The sequence below is a fragment of the Lonchura striata genome, chromosome 4 (genome assembly GCF_046129695.1).
Source record: "Lonchura striata isolate bLonStr1 chromosome 4, bLonStr1.mat, whole genome shotgun sequence".
Lineage (NCBI taxonomy): Eukaryota > Metazoa > Chordata > Aves > Passeriformes > Estrildidae > Lonchura > Lonchura striata.
Genome location: NC_134606.1, coordinates 65,563,660 through 65,575,905, shown reverse-complemented (window position 1 = coordinate 65,575,905; position 12,246 = coordinate 65,563,660). Strand labels below are relative to the sequence as shown.

General features: G+C 44.8%; 1 protein-coding gene across 2 annotated transcripts in view; it reads right to left on the bottom strand.

The window, feature by feature from the left end:
• Nucleotides 1-10,936, bottom strand: part of RNF150 (ring finger protein 150) — a 119,517-nt gene extending 108,581 nt beyond the window's left edge. For both annotated transcript variants that reach the window (XM_031504682.2, XM_021526499.3), the window contains exon 1: nt 10,195-10,936. In XM_031504682.2, the coding sequence (XP_031360542.1) occupies nt 10,195-10,660 (466 nt within the window). In that variant the 5' untranslated portion in view covers nt 10,661-10,936. The remainder of the gene's footprint in view (nt 1-10,194) is intronic.
• Nucleotides 10,937-12,246: the final 1,310 nt, after the last annotated feature.

Genomic DNA, 12,246 nt, shown 5'->3' with positions numbered 1-12,246 from the left:
AAAGACCCTACACAGTCTAGGGATTGCACAGTGGGAAGACAGAAGCTGCTGTCACACACTCACAGGGGAAAGAAATTCAGTGCTGCAAACCTCAGATCAGTACCTTTAAATAATACTGATGATGATGAGATGCATGCATAGATTCCAACAGAAAGGTGAGTGGGGAAAAAGTGAGGTCTGTGCTCTGGAGGGGAACTAGTATCTAAAGCTAGTAGAAGCTGATTAAAATGTATCATAAAAAAAGGAAAAGGGAAACCAAACTGCTTCTGAAACTGAAATTCAGCAACATCAAATATTTACTAAAATTAAACTTTTATTCAAACCAGACCTGTAAGACTTTTCCAGAGAACAAAAACTTTCCAAAACAGTTTTCTGTTGAAAATCCATTTTGCTACCTCAAAAAACCAGTTCTGATAAGAAAAATTTTCCATCAGTTTTTATACCATCCAGTGTGCAGGGAAACTTAATTATCTTCTATAAAAGCATGAAAGAGACGAGACCATAATTTAGACTTTTAAGAATTAATGAAAAATACTTAGGAGTGTTCAGCATGAACCCCTTCTATGCACAGCAAATGTGCTATGCCTGTCACTCTTCTGAGGACTTCTCAATTGCTGGTGTCCCAATCCTCTGAGCCCACCCTGAGCAGCAGACAGCAGATGCTCTTTAAACCCAGAGTCAGCTGCAAAGGAAAAGCCATCAAAAGAGCATAATCCTGCTCTGTTTCCTCTTCTAATCAATGCTTACCCAAAGCAAATAGCCTTTGGTTCCTTCTGTCAACCTGGTAAGGAGTGGACAGAAAGGAAAAAAATCAAAATAGGAGAGATGCAGGTGCAGAACATATAAAGGGAAAGGGAAGAAAGTAAGGGGAAAAAAAAATGGGTGAGAAATCAATGAAAAATATTTACTGGAAGCAGGCATAATAATGAAAAAAAATAATGATAATACTGATAACAATGAAATTATAATATTAATAATAAAAAAAAAACAACAAACCAAAGGAGAGAAAAAATTAGGTAGAAAATAAAGAGGGTATAGGATTGAAGGAAAGATAAGGCAAAGCACATACATCAAAGAGAGCATTATAAAAAGACATAATGTATTTTACCCAGACATAATGTATTTTACAGATCCTCATTTTCCAGCATGAAAAATTTTGCTAAAGTGTTTAGTAAAGGTATGGATTTGATGGACAACCAGATGGTACTTCAAACACATGGACACATAAAGAGAAATAAAAGACCAGGCACAGAGATTACAGTCTTGCAAAGACTGACTCTGTCAAGGAACATGATAATGTCAGGTAAAACTAGGAGACAATAAGCATATAATAAAAGCTTAAAAAGGCACAAGAGGGGAAAGCATACTCTGTCCAAGTATAAGAAGCAATCGTGAATGTGACTGCAGCATCAGATTGTCCTGTTTTAAAGACTGATTTATTTTTGAGTACAAACACAGACATGTACTAGAAATGTGGCTGAAGATTTAAGATTCTCTAACACAGAGATTTTTGAAAGAGCAAGGGAAAAGCAGAAATAATTTCTGTCTTCTAATAGAAGCTACTGAAATGGAAAAGGAAGAAGAATAGGAACATTTTAGCTAGCATCACAGGATGCAAAACCAGAGAGATCATAATCAGATACTGATAGAGAACCCTTACATAATTGGAAAATGCAAGATTTTTTTTATAGTGAAAGTTTTTAGACACCCAGAGATTTGATCCTGAGGATCTGGAAATGCTCTGCCACTATGAGAATAACAATTAGGTGCAAAAGCTTCTCAAGTGCTGCACAAATCAATTTAACCAAAACCATAAAATTGTAGAGCTTATTGTGCTGGGTTTGAATCCAGCACAACACATATTCAACTAATGCTGACACATTTTACAGCAATCTTAAGATTACACAGAGAAGAAACTACCCACCAGGCTCTTGAATCCATTCTGAATACAGCTGTATAATGTCAGGCACATTCAGTGTAAAATAACAGTGACCGTGCTAAAAAAATAAAGAATTTTTGGACAAGGACTGCAAAATGAAACAAAAAATAGAGGAGCACAATTTAGTGATGTGTGATTTATAAAGCTGGAAGCCAGACGTTAGTGTGATGTTAATTCCCTAAATAATATAATACATATACGTGGTGAGATATTCTTACAGTGACTTGCAAAAAAGAGATGGCTTGTAAGGAGGGACTTGAACAGTAAGAAGGAAACCAAAAAGCATATAAAAAAGGAGGAAGGCTAAGATATGGAACAAGTTATGAGGAAGAATAAAATCCTATATTATTAAACCCCTCTCAGTGACAAATTATGATAGTTCATAGACAAATATGTCAGTAGTAAGGGGGCTGTCTTGGTAGACAAGCATACAAAAAGAACTGCTTTGTTAGGGAGCACCCCACTGCTGAGGTTCTCTCTCATGATAAAGGCTCACAACAGCACGGAATACAAACTATTTTTAAAAAGCTATGTCTCATTAAGTGTGTAGCATAAGGGAGCACTTGCCAGCCCATCCTGTTCCATGTATTCCTGGAGGAACTGCATTCCTATGCATATGTAATGTTTCTATCTACATTTAAGAACTATACAAGACATACTCAAGCCAGTACTCAATGGAGTTACATGGCAGCAATTTTTGTTTCTGGGTTTGGGAACTAAAAAGATAAACATTTTTTTTTCCTTCTAATTGTGCCTCAAACTGGAAATACCTTTCCAATTTACAGCGGGACTATTCTGTACATGAACACAGTGAAACACATCAAATTTGAGACCAAAACTCTGACAGACTCTCAGGTCTAGCAGTATAATTGAATATCACTATGATTATACAGTCAGAGGTAAATGAACAAATACTTCAGATTATTGACATTATTTATTGGCCACTCTTGAGAGAGAAAAAGAAAGAACAATTATTTCTAAAAGCTATTATCTTTAAGTAGCACAAAGTAGAGTACACTAGCTTTTCATATTTCAGTGTGGAATAGCAATAAAACAAACAGTGTAATTTTTTCATCATCTCCTTAATTTCTCGTCAGTTCAGTTTTCTAAAGTTTATTTCAAATAATTTATTTAAAAGGAGACAGAAAGCAAAGAATGCCCTTGGTAGACTTCTCCTGTAAAACACAGCTGCATAGTATTGATGTTTCATATGCAAACAATATTTACAGCCTATTTATTATAACTGGTGAATGAAGAGGTGTTTCCCCCAATCAATTTTTTAAATAAAAACCACTGTTTCCAGCAGTTGGTAAGAACCTGACTCGGTAATTTTCATCTGGCTGAAGAATTACTTCTACTTATACCTAATGTGGCCATTGCATCAGACAGTAGATATAGAGATGGTATATTTAGTACAGTTAATTTTTAAAATTAAAGTTGCATCTAAGAGGTTTGGGTTTTCTTCTCCAGGTAAGAGAAATTGTAGCTCTCAAGAGAATTACATTATGAGATACTACATCCAAATGCACTCAGGAAAAGTAGGATACTCTGAGGGGTCTTTGACCCCTGCTCATCCACATTCAGGATCTAGTCAAACTGTGCAATGCCTGACCTAGGGCTGAACCATCCAGACTTCTTTTTCAGAGAAACCAAAAAACAAAGAAATTAAATGAGGAGAGCACTTTCAAGAACAAAGTCTGGGATCATATCCCACTGTGGAATAAAGATATAGCACAGTAAAACCTATTTGCACACAACCAGTTGTGAAATATTTTGCCCCTTCTTTCTTCTCACAATTGCCATGTAAGTACCCTGTGACATACAATGGATGCAGTTGGCTTCTAACCTTATCCTTTAGTTGCTGTGCCTTTGTGGAAGTTATGTGAATTTAATATTACTGCAAGGCATAGTATTCCTAATTAACATCTTCGTACATTTCGTATCTCCTGCCTCAGAACCATTCTCCTTACACAGACTGCTTTTGTTTCTGAGGCAAAGTTCATGAAGTTCTCCTTTACAAGATGCTAAGCAAAAAGCACTGTGATGGTAGTGGATGGTAACACTGTAGGAAGCAGCCCTGCATTAGTGAGGTGGCAGATTACATAGACTACTCAGTCTTTTCCATATCTGATTTCTATGAGTCAATGATTGTATTGTTCACTCCCTTCTGCACCAAAGGAGTCATCAAGTGACTGTTACTCAAATGTAGCTGAAAGGGCAGAAGTGGGGCTTGTCTTGAAATGATTGCTGTTTCTGTGCAGGTTAGCTATGGCAAAATTACTGGGAAGTGGAGAAGTTGTTGGGCTATCCCTTCATAAAGATTTAACTCTTCATCAGCTGGGCTTGTGGTGTACCAAGGCAGACATCACTTGAAACACAGTCATCTACCATGACAAAGCACCATGAGCTCCATCAAACAAGTGCTGCACAATAATGGGCTCTTTTAGGCCCTTGCTTACATAAGAAAAGTAGAAAGTGTCCTCTTACCAGAAGACTTAGTAGTGTCAACACTGAACTAGTTAGTTTTTTCTCCCTTTTTTGCGTAAAATGTTCCCGTCCTCTGTGATGTGAAGGGAGGCAGCACGGAAATACATCTGAGTCAATTAGTGAGCTACACTAAGCCACAGACAACCACGATATTCTAATAACCCAAGCTAAGATATATACTTTTAAAGACAAAACATCAATGGGACCTTGTTTTCTCAAAAGCAAGCCATTCTCCTAAGGACTATATAGCAAAAGGAGTTGCTCCAAGTCACCAGTCAGCAGTTAGTGTGGATGTGGATACAGTTTTGTTCTTGAGGAAGATTTTCTTCTTGCTGTGTCACTTCCTACTGCAGACATCTGAAGACAGCACTTCTATGAATGTCACTGTATATAAATGTTGCAGATAACCAAAGCAGAAATCTAACTGCTTTTGCAATCAATAAACTTGGAAGATCAATGAAATCTTCAATGAATCAATACTTCCCCACTTTGTAGGGAAAGCCATACCTTAGTACTTGATCCAAAGCTCACTGGACTCAGTGTCTGACTTCCCACTGCAGTGGGCTCTGAAGGAGACACAGGACCCAGCTGTGAGGCTGAGAGATGCAAGACTCAAGGTAAAAAGTGTCTCATCTAATGATGAAACTCAGTGCCCCAGCTGAAGTGACTGTCCCAGGTAGTGCCAGGGACTAGTATTATTTTGTTGTTCTAGTCCTTGGGAGGAGAAATTAATTCCTTTCAATTCAGTTTGACCTGAACTAGTTACCTAACAGCACCAAGTGCCCCCTCCACCTGGTATAGCTGAACACATGGGCGGTAAAGCAGTCTAGAACCTCTTCAGAGCAGAACTAGCAGAAGAAGCATGACTCACCAGGGAATGCAGTGGGACAGCCTGTCAGCTAGAAATCCTGAATTTTGATAAACACTGAGAACTAGATTTTCAACGCTGCAGAAAGCCAGGCCTACATGATGGATCCAGCAGCTCTTCTGAGTTCTTAAGGACGGCAGTACCTCCCAGCAATGCCTTAATGGACACGGCTCAAAGATGCACTAATTTCCATCTCCCTTCCCCACTGAGTAAGTTTCTATTAGGAATCAACCTTAGATGCCTGGAAAAGAAAAAAATTATGGCAGACTCTAGAAGGCTGAAATCACCAGCCCTCTGTTAATTCACACTTTTCCATATGTAAATTCAGTGTGAATGCTCTCAGCACATTTTCCTCATTAGAATTCCACAAAAGTTTAGGAAAACAATTGTTTTAATAAGGAAACAAATGCAGCTACAGTACTGAATTAAGTCTGTAAAGAGAGAAATCTTCAACTTCGGTTTTTAATTTGCACATCAGTACAAATCTACAGGACAGGCCAAAGCCCAAACTATTACCAACACATCTTAAAATATGTAAAAGGTAAGACTAGTTATTGATGAAGGAACAAAAATCTAAGTACAAAGGAAGAGACTGTTATTGAGCTGAATGCTCCTGAGTCTGGGCCCCTTCACAGCACATACGGAGGGACACATTTGAATTTGCAATGGGATGGCCATACCCTCCTCATGCTGTCTGGCACATACACCCCCTGCACTTGAAGGCCAGAGATGGAGGGGAGAAGTCAGAATCATCTTAGATCATTTCTCAGATTCCTGTATCAAAGGTACGGCTGCTACTTGCTGCTGTGTGTACAAGCCACTACAAAAAAAAAAAAAAAAAAAAAAAAAAAAAAAAAAAAAAAAAAAGAGGCATCTGCCCATTATTGCAAAGGGGCTGTCATAGGTGAGGCATGTGACTTAAAATTTGTGATTGGATGCACTGTAAAAGCAGAATATGGAGAATGCAACACTGCCTGCATATGTTCCTGGTGCAAAATACATAGGGTGCAATTTACTTCACATGTTAACAATATCGGTACTGTGAGACATTCTGACAGACCTCAAAATTCCAACTGAATCTTAGAAACTATGTAGAATATTACAGACTTGATTTGTACCCACATATGAATTATGTGTAATCACAGTTAACCTCCCTTGCCCCAAGCACTGACAGGTTCCCAAGTTAGAAATGGTCCATATAGGTTCCCTCAAATATGAACTGTAGAGAAGGAAGTTCTCACCTTGAATCACCTTCTGGAAGGCTCTCTTACTGTCTCTATTCAGAGCTCAGAGGAAATGTTGGGATATAAGCTACAACAGGTTCTAAGACAACTGCAAATGAATACGTAATTATTTAATGTAGACACAGTGGCTAGGGCCTTTTCAGACCTAGATAATGGCTAATTTGGTCTGAGTAAGAAAAATCTTCTATGAGAAACCCCAGCCAACACCATGGATTTCTTTTGGAGAAAAAGAACACCCTCTATATTTTTAGAGTACTTTTCTACTAGGAAAGTTGATCTAGAAGAAATGCAAAGCACCTGAAATAGAAATTCTAGATGCTTTTTTTTCCTTCTCTGGTTGGAGCCTATTTACCCAAAATGCAAACAAAGTCATACTCACAGATCCTATGCCATTCTTCAAGCCAAAAAAAATGCCTGCTTGCACAGGCTGTAGCAGATTATATACAAGCTAAGGACATCCTAGCAGGAGAATCCCAGAGCTGCACGTTTTCTGTGAATGTAGATGTCATAACTCCACCTCATCCTTCTGGGTGTGCAAGCACTGACCTCAGTACAAGCTCCCTGAAAGCAAAGTCTTTCCACGGGGTGACGGAGCCGGTTCAAGTTGCACACTTCGTGCTGTATGCTCTATAAATAAAACCTGGAGAGCCATATTTTAAGATTTCTGCAACAAGCTTTGATATAATACTACCCTTGTTTTGATTTGGGGGTAGTGGGAGGGAAGTCTACCTTCATTCAACTTCACACACAGTATCTTACAACAGTTGGCTATAGATTTCAAAATCAGGAGGAACTACATGAGCAATGGGACACTGGCATGTGCTGTAGCAGAAAACAGGAAATATAATTAAACATAGAGCCATGAGGTAAGTTCTTTGGCAAGAGAAAGAGTGCCTTGGGAAGAAAGTGGCAAGGGCAAAGCACTACGAAAAGGCAAAGTAAAGTGGTTAAGGCAGGGAAGGAAGCCCAGGGGGAGAGATGAAGCAACAAGGCTGAGAGGAGCAGAAAAAGAAGCACAAATAGGGAAAGTGACAATAAGAGAAAGAAGGCAAAGCATACAGAAGACAAGAATGTATGTAAGGGAAAAAAACTCTTAGGGGTACTATTAAGAGTAAAAGTTATTTAGTAAGGGCAGAAGCCACATTGTTATGCAGCCGGATACACTTTTCTGTATAGGAAGAGTTTGTTTAAGCTTCTATGAAACCTCAAAAAAATCTGTGGGAGGGAAATAGGAAATAATAAGGGAGTAACATCATATTTCTTTTGACTATAAAATTGCTTTTTAGGTCATATTTCACCCTCCCCTATCAACCTCCAAGTATTTTCCAGGATGGAATTTTCTTTTCCTCACTCCAGGATTTTGCGTGGGCAGAGCACTGCAGATGCTACTGAACTCAGAAACCAAGAAACTGATTCATTTTTCCCTTGAATCTTATGCTATCATTTAGACTGGGAACAAGCAAATGTCAAGGCTCCAAGTTAGAAACTTGCAGCCACAGTTTTACACAGCCTGACTATTCACTTTGTCCCAGAGTAACAGCAATACCAGAGGGGGAGTAAAGTTCTGAATCCCTCCTAGATTGCTAAATATCTAAGAATTATTATGTTTTTCTTCTATTTCATCAGAAGAAAAACTTACTTGTGGTCTAAAACTCCTCTCAGTTTTGACCATGTGAGAGGATAGGTTTTCTCTAAGGCAAGCCCACAAACTGTTATTCAACTTCACTGAACAAAAATCCTTAGAATGAAGATAACTTCATCAAATCTAGGAGCAAAGTCCTTCAGTCTCACTGATCATATTCCACAAGGCCAGATTAATTTCTGAAAGTTTATTTTCCTTTCAGCCACTGGTGGTGTACAAACCCACTGCTGGGTATCAATTCAGTACTCAGAAAGGATTCTCAGAACATATCCTGTGGAATCATATGACACAGAAGAAGCTGCTACCAGGATAATTGATAGTATGTTCATATTTGTTAAATCTGAGGCCACTTGCAGTAAGAAAGTATCCTTCCCTACTTAATTTTAGACTTTAAAACAAACCAAAGCTCTAACATTTTAAAAGGTTAGACACATTTTTTTACTCCCACCCTTTCTTAATAAAACACCATTTGTGTGGGAAAACAACTCAGTGCATTCTTTAAAAACAGGCAAACAATTAATCCAACATGTTGGCAGTTTTAGAGAAACTTACTAGAGAAGAATAAACTATGCTGCATCTTAAGTTTTAAAACAGCTTGAGCTTTATTTTGAGGATGCATAAGTATGCCAAGCTCCTAATACTTTATACTTCTTAGTATATAATCTGTGATACTTAAAGTAGCAAGAAGTATAATCTGAACAGCTGCTAAACCATGGGCAGGTTATAAAACATAATTTTAGGAAGCTCAAGAGGTTACGGGTTGCTTATCTCACAAAACCAAAGGAAAACGCCAAAGAAAAGCTCCATCTTCCACCAAACCTACCAAAGAAACACTAATTTGCCCAACACAAATGATCTGAAACAGGCTGGACACAAGAGGTTCTGAGATCAGTATTTTTGCATCAGCAGTATTTTAGCACTATGGTTAGGCAACAAATTGCTGTTCAGCACATCCAACCTAGCTAGTTTACTGTGGAAATGTAACATGTGATTAGAATAACATCCTGTTTTGCAGCATTTCTGTGTTTCAATTTACCCCAGTTCTACTAAGATTCAACAGGCATAAAACAGCTGGGCATGATTAGTTACTGGATGGAAACCAAACTGAAATTTCACAATAGGTGGCATCTTATCTCCATGGCATAGGCAGCTGGTATAAAAGACAAGTGACCCCTGGCACAAAACATTGTCCCTAAATATAAATCTGGTGAACTCTTTTTAAGACATTATTTCAGATCAAGCACTGGCACAGATACAGTGGTTTTTTTTTTTTTTTTTTTGTGGGCATAAGCCAGTGTTTAGGTTATTTTGAATGACTGGATTTTGACTGGGTTCTAGTTGACAATCACATGTTGGGACAGGACCACCCATGTGCTGACACTGCAAGCACAAACTCCACCAGAACATTCACCTGGGAGAGTGAAACACTCCCCCCATCCCAGTCCTGCATAACAGATCTCATGTTCTCACCAAATCAGATACATTGCGTTCCTACTCGATCTCACAGCTTTTACACCATTGCAGCCAAGACTGTGGACACCGTGTTCTCTACTTTATTGCACCTCCTGATAAGCCTGCACCACAACACTGCAAGTTCTCCTCTTCCGAAGCTCTCAGTCACACTCGATCCCACCACGGCACCTGCCAGAGGACCCTCAGGACACAACGAAACACCGGTGCCCCACAGTGCGATCAGCGTCCCATTCCTCTGACTAGAGCCAAACTTTACACGTTTCAAACTTTTCATCCCTGGAGCACCGGCGTGCATTGCTATGGATATGATAGCAGCACATCCATCCTTTGCCGTGGCAGCATGGAGAGGAGCTCCACGGACCCCACGATGGGCACCCATCACCCAGCGACGCCCACAGCCCATCCTGCTCCCTATCAGGAGGTGCCAGGACACCTTCCCGCAGTAGCTCCCACTTCAAGGATGCGGGAGGGCAGAGCGGGCTGGAAAAGGGGGCCCATCCATCTGCCCCCTCAGCACACCCCTGGGGGCGGCGCGGCTCACCTGCGTGGGGCATTGTGATGGTCTCGTTGGCGTTGCTGGAGCCCACGTTATAGATGACGACGGCGGAGGCGTTCTGGGCGGCGGCGTGGCGGATCTTGTCCTTGTAGGTGCAGTTTCCCCGCGGGATCAGGGCCACCCAGCTCTTGCCCGGTGCCGGGGCGTTGAAGCGGGTGCCGGGGTCGCAGGCGTAGCGGTCGGCGGGCGAGGCAGAGAGGGCCACCTGCCCGCGGGCGTCCTGCTTGGGCGACTGCTCGCCGTAGCGCCCGCACTCGCTCTTCTCGCTGCGGAGCTCGGCGCTGCCAGCTGCCGGGTCGGCGTAGGTGATGTTGACGAAGGCCGTGTACCACTCCTCCTTCTCGGCCACGGTGAAGTCCAGGCACAGCAGATGCACGAAACAAAAGGACAGCAGCCATGTTGAGAGCGCCAGGCTGCGGCACGCTTGGATCACAGACATTGCCATCTTCATCTGCCGGCCCCCCCGCCCTCCCGCCGGCCGCCGCCGGTCCGTGCGTGCGTGCGCGCCCCGAGCCGCCGCTCCGAGCGGGGCGGCGCTGCTCCTGCCGGCGCCGTGCGGGACCAGCGAGCGAGCGGGGGAGGGGGCCCTCCCCTCTGCAGCCGCTGCCTAATTCATGTCGGGGCCGCTTGATTTCCTCGGGCTGGCCCCGTCTCCGCCTTCCCTTTTCCCTCCTCCCTCCTGCCCCTTCCTCCCCTCCCTCGCCCTGCCCGCACAGCTGCCTCCCCCGCTGCTGGCAGCGGGGCCGGGGAAGAGCGCGGAGGGGGCGGCGCGGGGGGAGTTCCAGACGCGCACACGGCGGCGCAGTTCCCGGTGCGGGCTCAGCCCCGGCCCTGCCCCACGGACGCGCTGCCGGCGGAGGGGGTTCCTGGAGGAGGGGCTGCCGGCGGAGGGGCTGCGCTCCCCGGCCCCGTGGAGTGCTTCCCGGCGGAGGGCGCTCCTGGGAAAGGCGCTCCCGGCGGAGGGGGCTCCCGCCGGAGGGGGCTCCCAGCGGAGGGGCTCCCGGTGAAGGGGGCTGCTGCTGGAGGTGCTCCCGGCGAAGGGGGCTCCTGGCAAAGGGGCTCCTGGCAAAGGGGCTCCTGGCGGAGGGGGCTGCCGGTGGATGGGGCTCCCGGTGCAGGGGGCTCCTGCTGGAGGGGCTCCCGGTGGATGGGGTTCCCTGTGGAGGGGGCTCCTGCCAGAGGGGCTCCCGGTGCAGGGGGTTCCCGGTGGATGGGGTTCCCGGTGCAGGGGGCTCCCGGTGGATGGGGCTCCCGGTGCAGGGGGCTCCTGCCGGAGGGGCTCCCGGTGCAGGGGGCTCCTGCCGGAGGGGCTCCCGGTGCAGGGGGCTCCCGGTGGATGGGGCTCCCGGTGCAGGGGGCTCCTGCCGGAGGGGCTCCCGGTGCAGGGGGCTCCCGGTGGATGGGGTTCCCGGTGCAGGGGGCTCCTGCCGGAGGGGCTCCCGGTGCAGGGGGCTCCCGGTGGATGGGGTTCCCGGTGCAGGGGGCTCCTGCCGGAGGGGCTCCCGGTGGATGGGGCTCCCGGTGCAGGGGGTTCCCGGTGGATGGGGTTCCCGGTGCAGGGGGCTCCCGGTGGATGGGGCTCCCGGTGCAGGGGGCTCCTGCCGGAGGGGAAGCGCCGGCGGCGGGCGCGGCGCGGGCGCGCCACCTGGCGGCGGCGCGGGAGCGGGCGGGCCGGTCCCAGGGCCGCCCGTGCCAGGATCCGGGCATCTCCCGGGACCGCAGCTCGGCACCTCCGAGCGCCCGCTTCAACTCCAGTTCTGCTCCGCTTTTCCCACTTTTCCTGACGGCTGTAGGAGACGCTAAGAAGTTTGCAAGTATCAGTGTTACAGTGTAACGATGGCGCGCAGCTCAGAGGGGTGGTCGCGTCTACAGAGGTTTTTTAATACACACCGAATACCTTTTGCCTGTACTTTCTGGAATGGGAAGGACTGGCGAGTTTACTAAGATCAGACGTGATGACAGGAGCACAGAAAGCCTCAAAGAATGATGGAGCTGCTCTCTGGGGGCAGTTAACCGATGTGTTTAATTTTGGTTCGG